The sequence below is a fragment of the Phyllobates terribilis genome, unplaced genomic scaffold, assembly GCF_046119375.1.
Source record: "Phyllobates terribilis strain yellow unplaced genomic scaffold, ASM4611937v1 Scaffold_7__3_contigs__length_470593459, whole genome shotgun sequence".
NCBI lineage: Eukaryota > Metazoa > Chordata > Amphibia > Anura > Dendrobatidae > Phyllobates > Phyllobates terribilis.
Genome location: NW_027362767.1, coordinates 262,488,439 through 262,512,014, shown reverse-complemented (window position 1 = coordinate 262,512,014; position 23,576 = coordinate 262,488,439). Strand labels below are relative to the sequence as shown.

The window sequence follows — 23,576 nt, the reverse complement described above, 5'->3', positions numbered from 1 at the left end:
TAAAATTATTATATAAATATATATAGAAAAAAAATTCTACCGTAAATTGTTGCAAAGAAAAAAAAAAAAAACAAACGATTACAAGCGGAGGCTCCTGGGAAAATCGGACATAGCCAAACTTCATTTTTTTTATTTTTATTTTTTTTTGCATCTACGGAGCATTAAAAAAACCAAAGGAATTAGTTACGCTTCCAAATGTGGATCCGGTTAGTAACATATAACTTGATAGACATGGAGGTGCAGAGCTCCTGCTCACAGACTGCAGAGGTAACCAAATCCACATTCTCTCCTGCAAAGCATTCTGGGTCATAAACACCTTCTTGCATTTCCTTCTGGGTCATGAGCACCTTCCTGCACTGTATTCTGGGTGCTGTACCTGAAAATGTAGGTTATTCTGCAGCCTTTATTTCACCAGTACATAAGTCTATGGGCATCAGACGTGGATTCCTTGGCGCTGACATTAGTGGCAGACGTGTCTTTGTGACTTTAGAAGTTCATGGTTCCTCCAGTTTTTGGGCAGTCACACTCTCATGAGCTTGAGATGTTGCTACTAAGGTTCTTCTTTAAAGGCCTGGAGATCATAATTACCCCATCCAGTCCAAGTCTTCATCTTCTTCGTCATCTCCGAAGAGAGGCGCCGGAGGAGGACGTCCCTTCATGCTCTAAAGGTGGAAGACACGGTCGGCTTACTTGTCTGAGATTAGAGATACCACCAGACACTTCTATAGTAATCGGTACTTATAAGGCCATGTTCACATGAAGTTAGTGATATTACTTCCATTTAAAGGGAGAGTGTCAGTACTACACCACTGACACAACTTTACAGGTCACATTAAAAGGGGGAGGTGAGCAGAGTTCATGTCCAGAGGCCGCAGATTACTGACTTGGCTGCTAGACCTGGGTCCTCCACTTGTATTTATATAAACCATCTAGGGGTTTGAGTGGTTCAGTACTACAAAATGTCATAATATTTTACCTTCAAAGAGGTAGGATGTATAGTGTACAGAGCCAGATACAGGCAGCAGCAATGGTCGCTCTCAGTACTGCAGCTCTGAACACATTCATTTCAATGTGACTGAGCTGCAGAACGATCACTAGTGGTGTTTGGTGTAGGACTACCACCATCTGATATTGTTCCCATCCCAAGCATAGGTCAGTCCTGTACAAACCCCTTATGTGAATGAGATTAGAAGCCTACCACTTCCTCCTCTTCTTCATCTTCATGTTTCGCTTTGGTCCCAGGAGATGAATATTTAAACAAATTCTCTTCATCATCAGATTCCACCAGACTGAAAGAAAACAGATAATCGGTGAAAGCAGACACACACATATATATATATATATATATATATATATATATATATATATATATATATATATATATATATATATATATATATATATATATATATATATATATATATATATATATATATATATATACATACACACACACAAACACACACGATGGCCAAGCTATAAGTTCATATAACTTGGACCCGTTGGCCACCATTCACACCTCTATGGACGGATCAGATGCACACGTCCGAACCTGCCATGTCACAACATCGCCTTGCATTACCAGGCAGATCTCCGACATCTAACCTGACATTAGCAGTATCCTCATGCTTGGGACTGACGTGCCCCTTCCCCTTTGTCTCAGGACTTCCCGTAGAGCTGAGAGTTGGGATCTCTCCCTTCAGCGGTACAGGGCGGCTGCTGTCCTCATCACTTCCGAATGGAGGCGGACGATGTTTCTCGTCCTCAGAGTCGTTAGTCTTGGATAAGGCAGCAGGAGGCTGTTCTGACTTAAGAATATCACCCTTCAGGTCTTCACCGATCTCAGGAGAAGGTTCACGGAGCAGCACTTCATCACAGACAGTAGTCCCAGACTGTGGCACTTCTCCAGCGATCTCTTCCACCTGGGTAACCATACTAGACTCCGGCAAATCACTGGAGATCATGTGCACAAGAGCTGACGGTGTCTCCAGATCCTCCTCAATCACCTTCACTACTTCCTCCTCCTTTGTTGTGGATTTTTCTTGGTTTGGATACCTATTGACAACTTCTTTAGTTTCGGGGGTCTCGTCAATCTGTGCATGGTCTGCAGAAGGGGGTACACTTAGATTTGGAGGAGTCGCCACAAAAGCATGTGGCCCAGGGTGTGCAGCTCTTTCCGCCTCCTCATCCCCGTCCGCCTCCTCTGTCTCCTCCTCACTGCTGCTTCCTGCTGGCGGCTCGTCCTGAGATTTATTCAGTAACTGAAGTGTGGTTGCCTGAAAAGATACAAGAGGTTGTACATTCATCTGCATATAAAGCACCCCACACCATTCAAGATCTCTGCTTGCTTTGATTTTTGCATACAGGCTACTTTTCTCACACATATGATGTACCGGTGTAGGCAATCCTCTGTGAGCTAAACACAGCAGCACAGGCCACTACCAAAACTGATACACCGTAACAAACTCGCTAGTGCGTCGATGTCCCTGAACCATAATGGCGACCTCTACCTTGATGGTGCTCATGATGGCGCCCAGCACTGCCCGTCCTGTGTATGACTCCTCCAAGTCAAACTTCTTCCGGAGGGACTGGAAAACTCCGTTCATGATCTTCTTCACCTAAGGAAGTGGGGACAAGCAGGATAATAATCAGTACCCACCTTCACAAATGTTAATTAGACATCATGAATATTAATTAAATGACAATTAATGCATAAATCCAGTGATCCTAAAAGTAAAGAGAATGGCATCATATGACATCACTTTGTATAATAAAAGTCTGCAACCTGTGATTCTCCTCCTGATGAGAAACTGCAAGTCCCAGCATGACCATGGTGGGAGTTTCAGTTTTCAAACAACTGGAGACCCACGGGATATTTTGATTTGGGACCCCACAAATATAGGGACCCTATAGGTTACAGCTCAATGCATCCGTCATGCAACTGCGCAGCCTTAGTTGCCATCTATTCCCGGCCTCACCGAAGACTAAGACATCACGTGGCGTCTCACCTCCTCGGCAGGATCGCCCAGCGGACGGCCTTCTTCTTTAGTCGTACTAGCGTCCCCGAGCTGACTCGTTAGCGAAGCGACCTGCGTCTGGAGCTGTGTACACTAGGAGGAGACAAAGGTTACCAAAAGGGTCCAGATTGTCAGATCGTGTGCATGCGTGCGTTTGTGGTCAGGATGGCTCTGGACTCACCTGCAGCAGCAGGGGCTCTAGCTGCTCTGACCTCTCTCGTAGTCGGGATAATTTCTGCTTGTGGCAGCAGTAGAGATTGGTAATTGTGACGGACGAGGTCATGATGCGCAAATGTGATCAAAACAAATACATTAATATCAGGAAAGAAATAAAACAAAGTTTTACCAGTTACACAACTTTTTATTACATAATTAATGCAACTTTCTAATATACTTTTCCTATAAATTCCTCACCATTTTCAATATCTCTGCTTGTGGTCAGTAAATGGAAACATTATGCTGTGAATAGAAAAGGGAATGTTTGCATTCAATGTCAGCAAGCAGAGATATTAGGGTGGGGAATAAATGGTGAGAAACAGGAAATTATGCAAATTATTGCAACTTAATTATACAAAACTGAAAAAAAAAAAACCTTTAATAATTGTTAATAACAGTGTCCCCTCACCTGCTCCACTCGGTCTTTCGCAGAGAGCAGGTCGCTCTCCCGATCGCGCATTTCTCCGAGTTGGTCTCTCAGGGAGGTTATCTGGCTCTGTAACTGGGTGCACTGCAAGGAGACATGGAGCGGCATGAGTGACCCAGAATCTGCACAATCAATAGAGGCCTATACATGGAGACCCCCAATCACCTTCTCTTTCAGGGGCTGTAACTGGGCGGCCTGATCCTGGAGCTCCATCAGCCTCTGCTCATCGCGATCCCGGGAGGAAGAGGAGGAGAGCTGCACACAGACAGGACAGCAAGAGTGTAAGCATGTGACCGCCACAACAGGGTCACTGCCCGAGACCACCAGGGATCTTTACATTAGCCCCTTTACAGCCCGAGACCACCAGGGATCCTTACAATAGCCCCTTTACTGCCCGAGACCACCAGGGATCCTTACAATAGCCCCTTTACTGCCCGAGACCACCAGGGATCCTTACAATAGCCCCTTTACTGCCCGAGACCACCAGGGATCCTTACATTAGCCCCTTTACTGCCCGAGACCACCAGGGATCCTTAAATTAACCCCTTTTTTTAACCTGAGCCACTAGAGATATTTATATTAATCTCTTTACTGAGTACAGCAATGGGGTTTCTAAGGTAAGAACACAGTAAAGCAGATAATAAAGCAGATATTGTGGTGTAAAGAGTTAAAACAAAACTTTTAATATGAATAGGTAAAATTATTAATACAAAAGTCAATAGGACCTAAAATCAAGTAAATGCCTGCCTGTGGTAAGAAATAACCACACCAATCAATACATCGTTATATACAGGAATTCAACGGTATATTAACCAGATATAGTCCACCTGTGACATAACCGAGATTAGTGGCAGATAATAGTGGAGCTGTCAAGACAATGTCTCAGCGCTTACGGACCTTGATACACTTTATATAATTATGGTGAGCACTCAAACCTTGTGTATGCTAATGGAACGACTTCACCTTATGAAATGTCAGTTCTCGCCTTCCAGCTTTAAGACAGCTCCATGTAGTGGGGCATCCAACCTTCTTCAGCCTCCAACTACACGTGGGACACCGCTCCCAACGCGTTTCGTCTGAGTCTGAGTTGCTGAGGTGACGAAACGCGTTGGGAGCGGTGTCCCACGTGTAGTTGGAGGCTGAAGAAGGTTGGATGCAATGTAATAATAACATTAGCAAATACCTCCAATTAGAAATGTAGTATAGTATTTTTGATTCGCTATCTCTCTTACCTCATGTGTAGGCATCGCAGGACCTTAGGAATCCATGGTTAAGACCACTAGCAACTAGCTAACTAACTGTGACTTTATCAGTGGACGTAGCAATGGATACCTAAGGTCCTGTATTGGGATAGGATCTTGGAGATGGGAATACCCCTTTAACCCTATTACTGCCCTAGACCACCAGGGATCCTCACATTAACCCTTTCACTGTCTTAGACCATCAAGAATAGGAATATTAACCTGTTTGCTGCCCTAAATCCACAGCAAGCATACGGTCATTAACCCTTTCACTGCTTTAGATGACTAAGGATGCTGACACTGTCATTGCTTTACTACCCCTGACCACCAGGGATACATACACTAACCTTCACTCCACTATGCCAGGATCCTGTGTAACGCCATTTGCCGTCACACTACGTGGCCCTGTGTATCCAGCTGCTTTATAGAGAATTATTCAGGCGCTGTGCAGTAATATTTCTGTATGGCCTGGTGCAGAGGGCGGCCACTGTCCGCACACCCGCCGCTCTGCCTCCTACTGACCTGTTCGGCGGTCACCTGCTCGCGGCTTTTCTTCAGCTGTTGCCTGAGGTTCTCGTTCTCCTCCTGGAAGGATCTTCGCAGCTCCTCCTGCTCCTCCTCAGCCCGCCGCCGCTCCTGCTGCGACTTCTTCTTTCTCTCAGTCAGACTCTGCATCACACACAGGAAATATATCCTACTTACATGAAGACTCCAACACAGTCTACTGGAAGTTATGTTAGTCTAAAATCCCCCGTACTTTACACTGCAGTACACACACAGACTGATTTCTATTACAGTAAAGCAGAAGTGCGTCACCTTCTCCAGATTCTCCTTCTCGATCTTCAAGTCTGAGATTTCTTCTTCTAGGGCAGAGAGTCTGAGCCCCAGGGTGCGGCGGCTGTCCTTTTCAGTTTTGGCGCGGTTTTTGGTCTGCTCTGACGTCTCTTTCAGCTCTGGGTATAGATGGAGTCATTACACCGCTGCTGGTTGGTGACCCGAGGGGCCACAGTGGAGCGTGCACTAACCTATGAGCTCAGCCTGCAGCGTGCACTAACCTATGAGCTCAGCCTGCAGCGTGCACTAACCTATGAGCTCAGCCAGCAGCGTGCACTAACCTATGAGCTCAGCCAGCAGCGTGCACTAACCTATGAGCTCAGCCTGCAGCGTGCACTAACCTATGAGCTCAGCCTGCAGCGTGCACTAACCTATGAGCTCAGCCAGCAGCGTGCACTAACCTATGAGCTCAGCCAGCAGCGTGCACTAACCTATGAGCTCAGCCAGCAGCGTGCACTAACCTATGAGCTCAGCGTGCACTAACCTATGAGCTCAGCGTGCACTAACCTATGAGCTCAGCCTGCAGCGTGCACCAACCTATGAGCTCAGCCTGCAGCGTGCACTAACCTATGAGCTCAGCGTGCACTAACCTATGAGCTCAGCCTGCAGCGTGCACTGACCTATGAGCTGAGCCTGCAGCGTGCACTAACCTATGAGCTGAGCCTGCAGAGTGCACTAACCTATGAGCTGAGCCTGCACAGAGTCGAGCTCCACCCGACACTTCTCCGCTTCTTGCAAGGAGGCAGCGAGTTGTGTCCGGAGATCCATCTCCTTCTTCTGATAGGCGGTGACCTCCAGCTGAAGGCGGGACAACTGGCCGGTGGCGGAGGAGAGCTCCTCTGCTACTTTGGCCTGTAAGACGGAGCGGATGGTGGGCGACGCCATCATGGAGAGATCACTAATACAGCAGTTCTCCAACTGTGAGAAAACTGTAATTCCTGAAGATGGCAAGGCATGCTGGGAGTTGTAGTTTTCTAACAGTTGCAGAGTGACAAATTATGATGATCTGCAACCTATCTTGGCAGTGCAATGTATCATATTATATAAGGAAAGAAAAGGAAAGGGAAGGAAAGGGAAAGGAAAGAAAGGAAGGGAAGGGAAGGAAGTCCCCACAGACCTCACCTGATACCTGCCCAGATCCATATGCAAAGCATGCTGGGAAAGAGAAAGCAGCGACAGTGAGAACAAGCCCGAGAATAACAGAGCAATGAAGTTGGGGTGTTGGGGACACAACATGCGGCAGACAGAGCAAGTATGCTAACAGTTCTCCAAACTCCTGTACATAGGAGCAGTATTATAGCAGTTATATTCTTGTACATAGGAGCAGTATTATAGTAGTTATATTCTTGTACATAGGAGCAGTATTATAGTAGTTATATTCTTGTACATAGGAGCAGTATTATAGTAGTTATATTCTTGTCCATAGGGGGCAGTATTATAGTAATTATATTCTTGTACATAGGAGCAGTATTATAGTAGTTATATTCTTGTACATAGGAGCAGTATTATAGTAGTTATATTCTTGTACATAGGAGCAGTATTATAGTAGTTATATTCTTGTACATAGGAGCAGTATTATAGCAGTTATATTCTTGTACATAGGAGCAGTATTATAGTAGCTATATTCTTGTACATAGGAGCAGTATTATAGTAGTTATATTCTTGTACATACAGGACAGTATTATAGTAATTATATTCTTGTACATAGGAGCAGTATTATAGTAGTTATAGTAGTTATATTATTATACATAGGGGGCAGTATTATAGTAGTTATATTCTTTTACATAGAGGGCAGTATTATAGTAGTTATATTCTTGTACATAGCAGGCAGCATTATAGTAGTTATATTCTTGTACATAGGAGCAGCATTATAGTAGTTATATTCTTGTACATAGGAGCAGTATTATAGTACCTATATTCTTGTACATAGGAGCAGTATTATAGTAGTTATATTCTTGTACATAGGGGGCAGTATTATACAACCCCTGGCAAAAATTATGGAATCACCGGGCTTGGAGGATGTTCATTCAGTTGTTTAATGTTGATGAAAAAAAGCAGATCACAGACATGGCACAAAACTACATTGTAGGTTAAAAGCCCAAGCAGAGACATATTGTCCATACAGGCTTACAGCCCAAGAGTGGCATATCCAGTGGTAGCATAGCGTAGTTTCCCATCATACGAAGGTGACCTTGTCGTGGTTGATGGGCACACATAAATTGGCCAAATTATGCGCAAAAAGCCTTCATTTTTCAAAGTGACATTAGTCTAGATACAATATTGCACTGAGGAGAGGCTTCCGTCTGGCCACTCTGCCATAAAGGCCCAACTGGTGGAGAGCTGCAGTGATAGTTGACTTTGTAGAACTTTCTCCCATCTCCCTACTGCATCTCTGGAGCTCAGCCACAGTGATCTTGGGGTCCTTCTTTACCTCTCTCACCAAGGCTCTTCTCCTAAGATTGCTCAGTTTGGCTGGACGGCCAGGTCTAGGAAGACTTCTGGTGGTCCCAAACTTCTTCCATTTAAGGATTATAGAGGCCACTGTGCTCTTAGGAACCTTAAGTAATGCAGAAATTCTTTTGTAACCTTGGCCAGATCTGGGCCTTGCCACAATTCTGTCTCTGAGCTCCTTGGGCAGTTCCTTTGAGCTTATGATTCTCATTAGGTCTGACATGCACTGTGAGCTGTGAGGTCTTATATAGACAGGTGTGTGCCTTTCCAAATCAAGTCCTATCAGTTTAATTAAACACAGCTGGACTCCAATGAAGGAGTAGAACCATCTCAAGGAGGATCACAAGGAAATGGACAGCATGTCACTTAAATATGAGTGTCTGAGCAAAGGGTCTGAATACTTATGACCATGTGATATTTCAGCTTTTCTTTTTTAATGAATTTGCAAAAATTTCTACATTTCTGTTTTTTTTCAGTCAAGATGGGGTGCACAGTGTACATTAATGAGAAAAAAAGAACTTTTTAGAATTTACCCAATTGCTGCAATGAAACAAAGTGAAACATTTAAAGGGGTCTGAATTATTTCCATACTCACTGTACAATCCCCTATTACCCCTATTTTCCATTCACTACCCAAGACACACAAGATGACATTTCCACCGGCCCTAAGGCCCATTGTGGCAGGAATAGGGTATTACAGTGAACGATGAAGCTCATGGGTAGATATGTACCTACAACCTTTGACCTATAATTTACCTGGGTTTTTGAAAGACACAAACATGTTATTGTATCCCTAGACCAGACACATGTCTATGGGTGACTTGCGATGTCGCTGCCCTATATCCCTCCATACCACACGACCTGCCATCTCAATTCTATCCAGACACCTAGGGAAGTTTAGTAGCTGCTGTAGACCAATCCAGGAGTTTATAGTCATGGCTACAGAATTCCATTTAAAACATAATTATTTCTCCTTTAAAGGGGAATTCTGTCTATGACAAGGTGCTCCGGTGTGAGTGGGCTTCTCACCATCTATTGCTAATATTTTCATGTCAGAATGGGAGAACCTGTTCATTTATTTCTGGCACCAGTCCCTTCTCCTCCTATATCAGGTGGTATGGTCGATATTGGGACGACCTGCTCCTGATATGGGGTGGTCCTAGAGGACTGGGGTCAGAGTTTGTGGATAACAACAATGAAATGAATTTGAAATTTACTTCTCATATAGAGGAAAATACTATACATTTTTTGGATGTCTCCCTAACCTTTAACAAGGATATTGGGGTTACAGTTTCCCCTTATAGAAAGGAGATTGCCACTTCATGTCACCCACGGCATGTTATAAAAAATGTCCCGGTAGGAGAACTGTTCAGATTTAAGAGGAACTCTACCCTCCCGTCCTGCTATGAACACCAGGCTGAGCAGACTGCAGGGGGACTAATGCCCAGGAAATACCCCAGGTGGATGCTGAACAGGGCTAATCAGATAGTGGAGAACAAAGGGTTAACATGCTGCAGGATGGGAAAAAAGATACAAGTGAGCCTGATAGAGGGGCTACCATCTCCACCACATACAGCCCACAGTTCACAGCCATCACTGATATCATTAAAAACGTGTCACCTTACTCCACCAGGACACTAAATTGGAGCAAATTCTGACAAATCCAGTGAATTTTGTAGCCAAACGGGCACCAGGTTTAGGGGACATTCTCTCCCCAAGCTTGTTTGTTACAGAGAGCTCTTCATTGAATAAAAATTAGATGGCAATGAAAGGCAGATATAAATGCGGACACACGGTGTGTACATGCTGCAAGTATATGCAACTCCAACAATGTCACATCCTCAGTAACACAACGTGTGTGCATAATGTGGATTCATTTATTAACTGTAATACCACTAATGTAACCTACCTTATCACTTGTAACCTTGGTAACCTGCAATACGTGGGATGTACTAGCGCCCTCTGAAGGTCAGAATTAGAAGACATCTCTCAGATGCTACAAGTAGAATCTTACATAAAACCTCCGCTGCATCCGAACACTTCACTATAGCACATAATGGGGATGTGTCATCCTTTGAGGTCAGAGGGATAGAGAGGGTTAAACCACCAGAAAGAGGGGGGATATGAAAAGAAAGCTGACTAATGGTGAGACCTGGTGGATTTATGTCCTGGAAACTAGATCACCGGAAGGCATTAACATCAGACAGGACTTGATATATTATTATTAATAAGGATTGGAAGTAGCTCCCTTTGCTATAATTATAAATGCTTCATGTGTGTTTATGAGGATGTATGGCTGCTTGGGTATGTCTTTATGTACTCATATATATATATATATATATATATATCAGTGCTTCATTTCTATTGGTCAAGGAGATCACAGGCACCCATAGGAAATGACATAAGAAGTAGCATGTATCCGGATTTATTGTGTGCAGTGACTGAGGTCGGAAGATCGAAACGCGTCTGTCTGGCATTTTAACTGGAATGTGATTTTTTTATGGAACACATTTAATAAAGACAAGTGTTTAAGAAAGATGTTTGTCGCTGGATTTATCCGTTTCCCAGTATTCTTGTACATAGGGGCAGTATTATAGTAGTTATATTCTTGTACATAGGAGCAGTATTATAGTAGTTATATTCTTGCATATAGATGCAGTATTATAGCAGTTATATTCTTGTACATAGGAGCAGTATTATAGTAGTTATATTCTTGTACATAGGAGCAGTATTATAGTAGTTATATTCTTGTACATAGGGGGCAGTATTATAGTAGTTATATTCTTGTACATAGGGGCAGTATTATAGTAGTTATATTCTTGTACATAGGAGCAGTATTATAGTAGTTATATTCTTGTACATAGGAGCAGTATTATAGTAGTTATATTCTTGTACATAGGGAGCAGTATTATAGTAGTTATATTCTTGTACATAGGAGCAGTATTATAGTAGTTATATTCTTGTACATAGGGGCAGTATTATAGTAGTTATATTCTTGTACATAGGGAGCAGTATTATAGTAGTTATATTCTTGTACATAGGGGGCAGTATTATAGTAGTTATATTCTTGTACATAGGGGGCAGTATTATAGTAGTTATATTCTTGTACATAGGGGGCAGCATTATAGTAGTTATATTCTTGTACATAGGGGGCAGTATTATAGTAGTTATATTCTTGTACATAGGGGGCAGTATTATAGTAGTTATATTCTTGTACATAGGGGGCAGTATTATAGTAGTTATATTCTTTTACATAGGGGCAGTATTATAGTAGTTATATTCTTGTACATAGGAGCAGTATTATAGTAGTTATATTCTTGTACATAGGGGGCAGTATTATAGTAGTTATATTCTTGTACATAGGGGCAGTATTATAGTAGTTATATTCTTGTACATAGGAGCAGTATTATAGTAGTTATATTCTTGTACATAGGAGCAGTATTATAGTAGTTATATTCTTGTACATAGGGAGCAGTATTATAGTAGTTATATTCTTGTACATAGGAGCAGTATTATAGTAGTTATATTCTTGTACATAGGGGCAGTATTACAGTAGTTATATTCTTGTACATAGGGGGCAGTATTATAGTAGTTATATTCTTGTACATAGGGAGAAGTATTATAGTAGTTATATTCTTGTACATAGGGGGCAGTATTATAGTAGTTATATTCTTGTACATAGGAGCAGTATTATAGTAGTTATATTCTTGTACATAGGAGCAGTATTATAGTAGTTATATTCTTGTACATAGGAGCAGTATTATAATAGTTATATTCTTGTACATAGGAGCAGTATTATAGTAGTTATATTCTAGTACATAGGAGCAGTATTATAGTAGTTATATTCTTGTACATAGGAGGCAGTATTATAGTAGTTATATTCTTGTACATAGAGGACAGTATTGTAGTAATTATAATCCCTATAAATAAGGCAGTGACAGGTGAATTAAGCACAGGCACCTAGTGGCTTATAAATACCTTTTCTTGCATGGCATGGAGCATCTTGGCTTGTGTGCTTTCAGTTGAGTTCTTCAGAGAGTCGTTCCTCTGCTCCATTAACATATTACTCTGCTCTACATATCTTCCCGGAGAGGATGAAGATGGTAAATGCAACAATGTCAAAATCAAACAGAAAAGTAAATTAGTATAACTGGTTAAGCTCCTGCTGATCGGCCGTACACCCAGCAATCATTCCTAATCTTCGCCCCTTCGTACCTCTGGTTACGATTTATCAGTTCCCCGATCTTCACGTTCTGCTCTTCTATCCGGCTGCTCTTATCCAGAACTTCCTGCTTCAGACATTCATTTTCCTGGTAGGTAAAATAAAATGTAACCCTTTGATGCCTGCCAGGACCCCAACGATCCGGATCAGCATAGAGACGAGTTGCCGCCCCGCGCTGCTCTCACCTGGATGATACGTTGGATATTATTCATGATCATGGCGCTTTCCATGGTGATGGATGATATTCCGGGGAGTAGATGAGAGGCTCCGGATGAATTCTCCTTCTGCAGATTGTCCACCTGCTCTGACAGACACAAAAGTGAGATGGCCAGAAGCAGAGGACACTGCAGAGCGGAGGATGCGGGGGTCTCCTCACCTTAGAGGCCAGGGTGTCTATTTTATCAATGACTTTGCCGATGCCCATCCGGATCTCGGTGCTCTGCTGTCGTGCCTCCGTCATCAGGAAAGAAGTGACATCACCCGAGGCTGAAAGTACACAACGAAAGGCCTTAATACATTAACCCCTTCCCACCAATTTTCCTCACTTTCTTTTAAGAGCCATAACTTTTTTACTTTTCAGTCCCCAGCTGTCGTAACAAGCCATCAGCACCCGTGATAGAGTCTCGGATGGCTGATAGGAGGAGGTGCAATCATGTCACATATATTTTCCGCTGTCAGTGATTGACAGCAGCATGGGAATGGTGACTATTTTCCAAGATCTCAGCTTGCAGTCAGAATCACATTGACAAAACAAACCATGCGGCTTTGCAAAATCACGGCAGCTTAATGAATAGCTCCTTTACCTTGGTAAGTCGCCGGCTGCTGTATGGGAGCAGGGTAGACATGGCCGACTGGCTGCAGCTGGGTTGTAGGGTTCTGCGGATACGTATACTGGATTCCAGTGTACGGCTGAAAGATAATATTTATTACAGCTGCCCGCAGGTTTCCAGGAAGCAATGGCAGATAATTAGGGGAATGCACAATTAATATGACTGGCAAAAATTGATAAACTGATTTTTACAAGGATGCAAGACATTTTATTATTAGAAAGTCAATGCCACCAACTCGCAAATAAACTAGTTTGGCACTTGCAATTTCCAAACTCCACCACCAGATGGCTCTACAGTTATATCTACCAAATGCTAAAAGTTGTACTGACCTGGAAGCCGGGAGCTGCAGGAACGCCCTGGGAGGGGAGGTGCCCGACGGGTAACAGGGCGGCAGACGAGGCGGCGAGCCCCGGCACTGGCTGCTGCTGAGGGACTGTAAATGGAACCATTAAAAAGTCCAAAACGAAAGTAAAGGAGTGAAGTGCCCAGGTGGGTAAGCACATTACCTGGAGCTGCTATATGAGGGGGTTGGCTAATCTGTGGGGTGGGCCGGACAGGGAGCGGAGCTGTGGGATACGGTGAAATTCTCTGTGCGTTAGGATCCTGTAAAAAAATATATATACATTTATTTATTGATTTAATCCTTTATACTGAGGCAAATACATTTAGATTTCATGTGGCACAGCACTAATTTTTTTTCTTATGTTTTATATCTATTTATTAAATCTTTGTTTCCATTCTCGTATGGCAAAGATCTTGTAAAGGGCGAGGAATTGAAACGTACTATTTTTTAACGAAGAGCTAAAACTGTGTAAAGATAAGCCTTGCGGTGTGTAAATGCAGGCAATCCCAGCATATAAAGTGTCTGGATGCAACTGTAGAAAATTCTATGTAGCGGAAAGTATTGGGATTAGAAGTGAAAAGAATGCTACTATTCACTGAAAGCACGCAGAGATCATGGAAATGTAAGGGAATGGAGACTAAGTGTATTAGCAAGTTGCAGAATATATGGATTACTCTTATGGGTTACTCTTTAGTGTCGTAGGTGTCTATCGATGTGAGAGAAGCATTTTACCTCGATCTCAGAGTCACTGGAGTCCGGTTGTGGAGTGGAACTTCCCGCCAGGAAGGGTAACATGGGCTGACCCATTTTTGCCATACGGGAGATCAGCTTCGCCTTCGCCATATCAGGATTCTGCCAATCAGTGAAAACTTCAATAATGATTGATAAGCTTTAACGTGCCAGCCCCGGGTCAGCTACTGCCAGCCCCGGGTCACTTACTGCCAACTGCTCGCTGATGGAGTTGGACTTTGCACGAACATCCGGATCCCTGAAAAAGAGAATAAATGAGTAAATGGCACAAGCATGAGGAAACTTGGATGACATGCTGTAATGGATCTGTAAGAGCGTCATGTTGGTTGCAGCGCCGGCATCAGCACGTACCCAGGTTTTGGTGGCACCGATGTTGGCGGCTGCGGTAGACTCTCGACAGGCATACTGTCTGTGATGGACACTGGGGAGTCCCGGGAACCGATGCTCTGCCGGTCAGATCCCTGCTCCTTTTGTTTCATCTAATTTAAAAAAAAAAAACACATTGGATATTAACCCTGTCAAAGCCACAGCCAATTTTATTTTTCGTTTTTTTTTTTTTTTTTTTTTACTGTATTCAATGAGCAGTAAAAATGAGCTGGTGACATGATTCTTCAGGTCAAGAAGATTACAGTGGTACTAATATTAGTTTTATAATGCTTTAGCGGTTTATAAAGAATTCTAAAATATAAAAAAAAAGAAAAAAAAATTTAATTTGCATCAATATTTCCTGACATCTAACTTTTTTTTTTGGAGATTTTTTATAGAGCGGTGTGAGGGCTTCGTTTTTTGCGTGTCAAGCTGCGGTTTTTATCAATACTATTTTGGGGAACATAAGGAAAGCTTTTTACTGAGGTTCGGGTGTGGAATCATTTTAGATTCTGATAGATCAGACTCTTTGGACACTGCAAAACCAAATACATTATTTATTTTATTCTTTTATTTTTGAGCTATAAAAAAGTTGGGGCTTCAATTTTTTTTATTTTAGTGTGTGTGTGTGTGTGTGTGTGTTCAAGTGTGTGTGTGTGTGTGTTCAAGTGTGTGTGTGTGTGTGTGTGTGTGTGTGTGTGTGTGTGTGTGTGTTCAAGTGTGTGTGTGTGTGTGTGTGTGTGTGTGTGTGTGTGTGTGTTCAAGTGTGTGTGTGTGTGTGTGTGTGTGTGTGTGTGTGTGTGTGTGTGTGTGTGTGTGTGTGTGTGTGTGTGTGTGTTTGTAATATTTTTAAAAACTTTTTTGTAATAGTTTTCACAGTATTTTTTAGCCCTTCCACCCCCATAGGACTTGAACCTGTGATTGTTTGATTGCTTGCATTATATTCTTTAATATCCTGTGAAATTAATGATCCTAGCATGAGAGTATAAAGATGGCGAGGACGGGTGGCAATGGGAGCCTGAATCCAAGCTCCACTGCAATTGAGACACTTAAATGCAGTAGTCAGAGACTGACAATGGCATTTAAGCGGTTAACCATCGGAGGCTGTTAGAGGAAGGTGTCAGCAGTACAACACAGCTGTCACCAGGGTCGGTGCCAGCACCCGAGCAAATGCTGGGGCCCTGAGCAGGCGGGGGGCCCACTGGCGGTCGGGCACCCCGCCGGGCTATGGGCGGAGGAGAGCGGTATCAGCGCCCGCCCTTCTCCCCCGCTTGCTCAGGGCCCCGGCAGCCGGATACTTACCTCTCCCCGTGCCTCAGCAGATCCGCTGTCTTCCTGCTCTGCGCTCCCTGTGACGTCTCAGGTCAGAGGGTGCAGTGACGTCTTTCCACCGCGCCCTCCCCTGAGCCGTCACAGCGCAGCACAGAGCGGGAAGACGCTGGAGTCCGGAGCTCAGCAGCGGCAGCAGGTGAGGAGGAGTGAGGTGAGTATTTGATTTCTTTTTTTTAATGTATGGAGCCATGGGGCATTATATGGGGGGAAAGGGACATCCTGCATAGAGCATTACATGGGGGGGGGGGGAGAAGTGACATCCTGCATGGGGCATTATATGGGGGGGGAGGGACATCCCGCATAGGGCATTATATGGGGGGAAAGGGACATCCTGCATAGAGCATTACATGGGGGGGAGAAGTGACATCCTGCATGGGGCATTATATGGGAGGGGGGGGGGGACGGACATCCAGCATAGGGCATTATATGGGGGGGGTGGGACATCCTGCATGGGGCATTATATGGGGGGGGGGTGGGACATCCTGCATGGGACATTATAAGGGGGGGGGGGGGGCAGCCTGCATGGAGTTATATGGGGACCAGTATCCTGTATGGAGCGTTATATGGGGACCAGTATCCTGTATGGAGCGTTATATGGGGACCAGTATCCTGTATGGAGCGTTATATGGGGACCAGTATCCTGTATGGAGCGTTATATGGGGACCAGTATCCTGTATGGAGCGTTATATGGGGGCCAGTATCCTGTATGGAGCGTTATATGGGGGCCAGTATCCTGTATGGAGCATTATATGGGGGCCAGTATTCTGTATGCAGCGATTCGCCGGTTTCTGAGCTATTGTGGAATTTACAATAGATATCGGTCATGTAATGTAAGAAGTGAAATCTTCAGCATTGTACTATATATATATATATATTTATATTTCTCTGCAGTATCTGTGCATCATGAATCGTGGTATGTGTTAAAGGGGCCCACTGAGACTCTTTCACCCGGGGCCCAGAAAAACCTGGAGCCGGCCCTGGCTGTCACCCACTACGTATGGAGAGAACTCTGCTCTCTTGCCTCAACATGTGCCATACATGGCGGATGTTGGGAAAGGGTTAATTAACAGGAAACTAGTTCACCTGCTGCAAATCATGAAGAACATCCCTCCTGCCTCAGTAGAAGCAATACTTTTTGGACAGCTGTGCAGACAATAGTTGACTCAATCATTTAAAAAAAAAAAAATATGGCTTCCAAAAGTAGAACGTCACTCACCCGCTTCACTTCCACTTCGAACAGGAGGGTGGCATTAGAAGGGATTCTGCCGGTCAGTCCCTGAGGACCGTATCCAAGTGCTGGAGGGATGACCAGAAACCTTCTCCCTCCTTTCTTCATCCCCAGCATTCCTTCCTCCCAGCCCTGGACGAACAAGAAAAAAAAGTGACCCATCCTGTGCACCACAAATACTACTGCTGCTATAATATGCTCTTAAAGGGGCACTTCTACCTTAGAAATGTATAGCATATCTAGAAGACATGCCGTAATGCTGGATGGGTCCTTGCACCTATCTCCAGAGCGAGTGGCCAGGTGGAGAATGAATGATCTCTCCATTCACTTCTATGGTAGTCACAAGACATGACCGGCTGTTTCTGTAACTCCCATAGTAGTGAATGGAGAGATTCGTTCACCTCTGCATTCATTTTCCACCTGGACGGGACTGCTCGTTTTCTAGCTAAATATAATAGGTTTTGCCCAATCTTGTTCCAGTGCCTCAGTGTCAACAGGGTCCAACGCCAGACCGACGGGTCCAACGCCAGACCGACGGGTCGCTGGCATCACAGGTTATACCTAGTTCTGCTCTATATGAGGAAATCACCTTGATCACTTTCCCGGAGCCCAGCTTCAGGCGCAGTAATTTGTCCTTCTGGACGTTGGAGTCAAACATCTGAAAATAAAAATAAAAGTGATGAGTGAATCCTGGGGAGAGGGGGGACGATGACCACAAGAGACAGCCACAAGCATGCAGGATGGTCAGACAGGAGCAAAGCTGCATCAACACTTCTAATGCCAGAGCTGCAGTTCCCTCTGTGCTCATTAGAGGGCGCTTCTTTACAAGAATTATGTAATTATTTGCACAGCCATGATTGAGAGTAAGACATGGTCAGTCACAGACTACTAGATGCCCTTCATGGTACCTGTCCGATCCCGTGGTTCTGGAGTAACCAGCCCGTATACGCCACTTCCATCAAGTCTCCAACATCCGCCGCTTGTCCATCACCGGGGAGGAGATCCTGGGAGACCACGGCATCAATGGATGGGGCGCTGTTACACTTGGCAAGGCAGAGCTGTGATGGGCACGGCATGTTAGACACAGCAGATACATAACATATATACACACACACATACATGTATATACTTCACCTGTTTACTGAATTCCACTGCAGCTACTTCGGACTCGAACATAACAGACCAGCTCTGCCGCTGCTCGTCATAGAAAGCTGCGTAATGATTAAGCTGCACCTGCGCAGATCAGAAGACACAGCATTAAAGGGGGTTCTCTGGGACTTGTCATTAGCTTTTGGATTGGTGGTGGTCTGCACTAAGCACCTACCATTCACACGCAGTTTGCAGCAGCTGAGCCGAATACAACAGCTCTGCACACCATGTAGTGGCCGTTCTTGGTACTGCAACTCAGATCACATTCACTATAATACTGTAGATGAGCTGTAGTACCTAGAACAGACACTACGCGGGAGGTTATGCCCGATGCCGGGCACCAGAGATGCAGCATGGCACATTGTGGAACATGTATAAAGCATAACAAGGTACATTAAAAGGATAATATTGGGACCAGCTGTAATATCCCCAGGAGATGGGGCGCTCTTTCAGGTCGCAAACCTCTAGATCTGAGGAGGTGCTGGAGGATTAGGAAGAGAACAGCTGGCGACAATTGATGGGGAGCAATGGATGGCTCCTCACCGATACACTCGGTGGCTCGGCTACATCTCCATGTGAAGGTCTGTTGGGATCGCTGCCAGTTTCTAACAACAAGCATTGTTCTACGGGATCCGGGTGGAGAGAGCACATCCCCTTGGGATTTAGATCGGGTGTCCTGCACGATGACAGTGGACTTACTGTGAAAGCAAATCCCGGATGTATCCGGACGGTGGTGACCGGCTGCTGCTGGCTGATGTACAGCAGGATCCTGTACTACAGGACAAAGACAAAGCCAGGGGGTCAGAGAGCTGCACAGCGAGCCAGCAGGACACCTAACACACTGCCCCCTACAGATCCAGACTCACCTCCTTACTAGTATGGTTACCCAGGACAGCGGCACCGAACTTACCCTGCTTCACATACTGTCCATTCACACTGTACAGCAAAGGCAAAGAAGCCATTCAGATCAAGTGTATTTATAATGTCATACATAGTACAGAGCTGCACTCACTATTCTGCGGGTGCAGTCACTGTGTACATACATTACATTACTTATCCTGTACTGATCCTGAGTTACCTCCTGTATTATACTCCAGAGCTGCACTCACTATTCGGCTGGTGCAGTCACTGTGTACATACATTACATTACTGATCCTGAGTTACATCCTGTATTATACTCCAGAGCTGCACTCACTATTCTGCTGGTGCAGTCACTGTGTACATACATTACATGAGTAGTGAGCGCAGCTCTGGGGTATCATACAGGGTCAGTACAGTACAGATGTCACCTTCTCGTCATCTCCACACACAGACTGTGGTGGTGTTGATGGTGAGGGCAGTATATAAAGGCCGGCCCGGGACTTACTACTTATAGGCGTGGACGGCGGTAGCGTACAGGACGGAGGGTGCAGCCCCAGAGGCTCCGGGTGGTTTGGGGGATTTTGTACCTGGAATGTGAATAAAGAGAAGCAAGCACAATGCGGACATTATTTTCATACAGCCGCCTCCCTTCCCTTCCTGAGACCCCCGCCAGCTCCCACAATGGCTTCAAAGGTTTATTCCCCGCGGCGAGCAATCTGCGGCCTGTATCCTCACCCGCGGGCACGCCGCCCTTCTTCGGCTGCTTTGGAGCGGTGTAGTGGAAGGATTCATTCCCCTGCGCGCTGACGCCCTGGTCCATTCCAAACAGAGATGCCAACTTGGCCCTATGAGATATATGAAGACGGCATTACACACAGCACCTGTCCTTTATACCTAAGATCTCTGCTTCTTGTCAGTGAATGATTACATAGCCCTTACATCCAACCTGAAAAAGAGCAAGAAATTCCTCACAGCTGAAGGTTTGCTACAATTGTATCCATTCTAGAAAATACTTTGGGAGCTAAACCTCCATGGGAAGTTCACATCCGGTTCCAGAAAGTTTGCTACAATGTGAATACAAATGGACCGACCCCTCTGCTGTGAAACATTAGGTTAATGAGTATATAGGGAGGATCCCACTTCACTGACTGCAAGCAGAGATCTTACAACCTGGCAATAAAGTGATGCATAAAGAGCACAATAAGGGTCTGCCTCCACGTCCAGACCCACCACTGACCCATGGTTCTCGTGCCAGAAGTAGTCTATCTTCCACGGTCGAGGTGCGCTCTCCCCCGGCTCTCCAGGACCCATGTCTAGTGACGCAGATGGATAGGAGCGTGTGAAATCCGTCACCTCTCCGTGAGATTCTACCACCTCAGTCCAAGAAGTCACCCAGCGATCGGCATCCCCTGCCCTGAGCAGCCGCAAAAGAGCCTGTGGAGGCAGCAGGATGTCCGCCCCGAACGCCAGTAATAAAGATCATCTGACACCAGTTTCGGAGCGCGGCCACTGGTGCCCCAGTCACATCCTCAATTCCCTCAATTCTCCTCAGTACAAGAGATCATTGAAAAAGACGACTGTTTATGGAGAGATAAGTACCACGAGGGCAGCCAAAGCACCATTAACCAAAAAAACATAAAAAGCCACCAGGGGGCGATGCTTCCATCACTGCCCCATACACATCAGAGAATAACCAACCACTAGAGGGCGATGCTTCCATCACTGCCCCATATTTATCAATGGAAAGCCACAGGGAGTGATACTTATATCTTTACCCCATACACATCAGAGAATAACCAACCCCTAAGATTCCATGCTTCCATCACAGCCCCTTATTCATCAATGAATAACCAACCACTAGAGGGCGATGCTCCATCACTACCCCATAATCATCATTGAATAACCAACCACTAGGGGGCGATGCTTCCATCACTGTCCCATATTCATCAGTGAATAACCAACCATTAGGGGGCGATGCTTCCATCAATGCCCCATATTCACAAATGAAAAATCAAACAAGGGGCAGCAAAATTCCCCAAACTTATGGAAGACATGTTGAGATTTGACAGCACTGCTGGGACTAATAGTTCCACAGAAGATTCGTCAATAAAAACACGGACAAATCTGTGTAAATAGCAATCATAGCAGGAGGGACGCACTACTATAGGTCTATGGAGCTTTGTCTTAGAACGTTGGGTGACAACCATTACGGCCAGTACTGCTGATCCCACAAGGTTGTTACCCAGCAGTGTCAGGCGCCTGCGTCTCCTGAAGTAGATCCACTGCCTCAGAGGTCAGGAAACCTTCCCAGGATGGAGAGGCCCTGGAGCTGCTGATACAAGGAGCGCAGCCACATGACGGATCAGTTCAGCTGACACTGGTTACACAGCAGAACCACTGTGAAGTTCTGCTTTTCAGCATTCTGCTTATCAAGAACACTTCCTCCTCGTAACCCAATCACTGCATAGGAAATGTGATCTCACCAGGTACAGAAGACAGTCTATTGTTCTTTGTTAGCAGCCATTTCCAGCTCAGGGGAAGGGAGTACAATCTATTACTCCCTGTTATCAGCCATTACTGGGGAGAGGCAACTGTAGGACAGGTGACTACAATCTATTACTCCCAGTTATCAGCCATTACTGGGGAGGAGGTGACTGTAGGACAGGTGAGTACAATCTATTACTCCCTGTTATCAGCCATTACTGGGGAGAGGAGACTGTAGGACAGGCGAGTACAATCTATTACTCCCCGTTATCAGCCATTACTGAGGAGAGGTGACTGTAGGACAGGCGAGTACAATCTATTACTCCCCGTTATCAGCCATTACTGAGGAGAGGTGACTGTAGGACAGGTGAGTACAATCTATTACTCCCTGTTATCAGCCATTACTGGGGAGAGGTAACTGTAGGACAGGTGAGTACAATCTATTACTCCCTGTTATCAGCCACTACTGGTGAGCGGTGACTGTAGGACAGGAGAGTACACTCTATTACTCCCTGTTATCAGCCACTACTGGTGAGCGGTGACTGTAGGATAGGAGAGTACAATCTATTACTCCCTGTTATCAGCCATTACTGGGGAGAGGTGACTGTATGACAGGTGAGTACAATTATTACTCCCTGTTATCAGCCATTACTGGGGAGAGAAGACTGTCGGACAGAGCTACAATCTATTACTCCCTGTTATCAGCTATTTCAGCCTGTGTCACGTTGCCTGGATTACACTTATACCTCAGATTGGAGGATTGTTGCTGTATGAGCGCATTGGTATTTCAGCGATTTCCCGGTGATCATTACTGGAGCCGGCAGTGGGTGAATGGGACCTCTGTGTTTCGTCATCCGCTGGCAGTGCATCAATATGGGGTTATAATCGCTTCCTTGTAATGCCAATAGTGACCTCAGTTGTTATTTATAGGGAAGCTTTAGCCAGGATGAATCAATCCGTCATACAGCGCAGGACAACGCAGCACAGGTCGTTCTTTCCTTGGTTGCGTCTCTCTACATCCAACATCACATTGAGCAAGAGATTGCAACTCCTTAAAAGTGGTATCCAATGATACAGGATACTGTAACGCAGGACTGATGTGGAACTACAACTCCCAGCACTGCAGTTACCATAGTCACACAAAGATCTGAAAGTCAAAAGATTTAGCAGCAGGCAATACTTCATCCATTCACTGACTGCGAGCGGAGGTCCTGGACAGGGAGCGGAATTGATGTACAAAGCATATTAGAAAGTTGTGAAACTTTTAAGGGTTAATGAAGCTGACGGCCTCCGCTGCATTCATTGCTGACTGTTTCCACTGACCACAAACACATTACAATGAAAGTCAAGTATTGATGAACTACAAGGCTCAGCATTCCAAGGGACACAGCATGCTGGGGCTTATAGTTCCACACACAGCCTCTGAGTGTCTAAGTTACAGTGATTGTTGGGGTTTTTACACTTTATGTGAAGCCAGGCTCTATGACAGTGAGTGGAGGGGCCCCAGCTCTCAGGGGCCACTTACCCTCCAGTAGGGGACAAAAAGTCAGCATCCTCCTCGTCTGGCCCAAACATGACAGCTTCAGAGCAGCGAGGACCCGGAGCAGTAAACCCCCACCGCCAGCCAGCTGCCTCTTCCGGGCTGCCTGACAGTCACAGGGTTGTCAGCTGACCCCCTACACTCCTACTCTGATCTCGTTTTACCGCTGCTGTAAAGCGAACGTCGGGAATTCACGTCAAAAAGTATCACGTGGCGCCCATGGCTTTCGCTGGAACGCAGGTGTGACGGTTTCACGCCTCGCTGTGGTTAGCCAATCAGAGAGCG

General features: G+C 45.1%; 1 protein-coding gene across 3 annotated transcripts; it reads right to left on the bottom strand.

Moving 5' to 3' along the window:
- Positions 1-92: 92 nt before the first annotated feature.
- On the bottom strand, positions 93-23,447 carry FKBP15 (FKBP prolyl isomerase family member 15). 3 transcript variants are annotated; one of them, XM_073640561.1, is made up of 31 exons: positions 23,277-23,447; positions 20,003-20,112; positions 19,773-19,854; positions 19,273-19,342; positions 19,106-19,180; positions 18,392-18,490; positions 18,166-18,315; positions 17,847-17,915; positions 17,246-17,389; positions 14,683-14,810; positions 14,521-14,569; positions 14,314-14,433; positions 13,745-13,841; positions 13,568-13,671; positions 13,212-13,317; positions 12,785-12,894; positions 12,594-12,707; positions 12,402-12,496; positions 12,165-12,267; positions 6,858-6,890; positions 6,416-6,587; positions 5,718-5,854; positions 5,424-5,570; positions 3,826-3,915; positions 3,643-3,744; positions 3,199-3,252; positions 3,009-3,110; positions 2,511-2,618; positions 1,606-2,276; positions 1,199-1,289; positions 93-662 (listed from the first exon to the last, which is right to left on the bottom strand). In XM_073640561.1, exons 1-31 carry the CDS (start codon positions 23,324-23,326, stop codon positions 585-587), a joined length of 3,660 nt encoding a protein of 1,219 aa, XP_073496662.1. In that variant the 5' UTR covers positions 23,327-23,447; the 3' UTR covers positions 93-584. The 3 variants fall into 3 exon arrangements, with proteins under 3 accessions (XP_073496662.1, XP_073496663.1, XP_073496664.1); XM_073640562.1 differs by lacking the exon at positions 6,858-6,890 and having other exon boundaries at positions 23,277-23,446; XM_073640563.1 differs by lacking the exons at positions 19,106-19,180; positions 19,273-19,342; positions 19,773-19,854; positions 20,003-20,112; positions 23,277-23,447 and adding an exon at positions 18,950-19,086.
- Between the last annotated feature and the right edge of the window lie 129 nt (positions 23,448-23,576).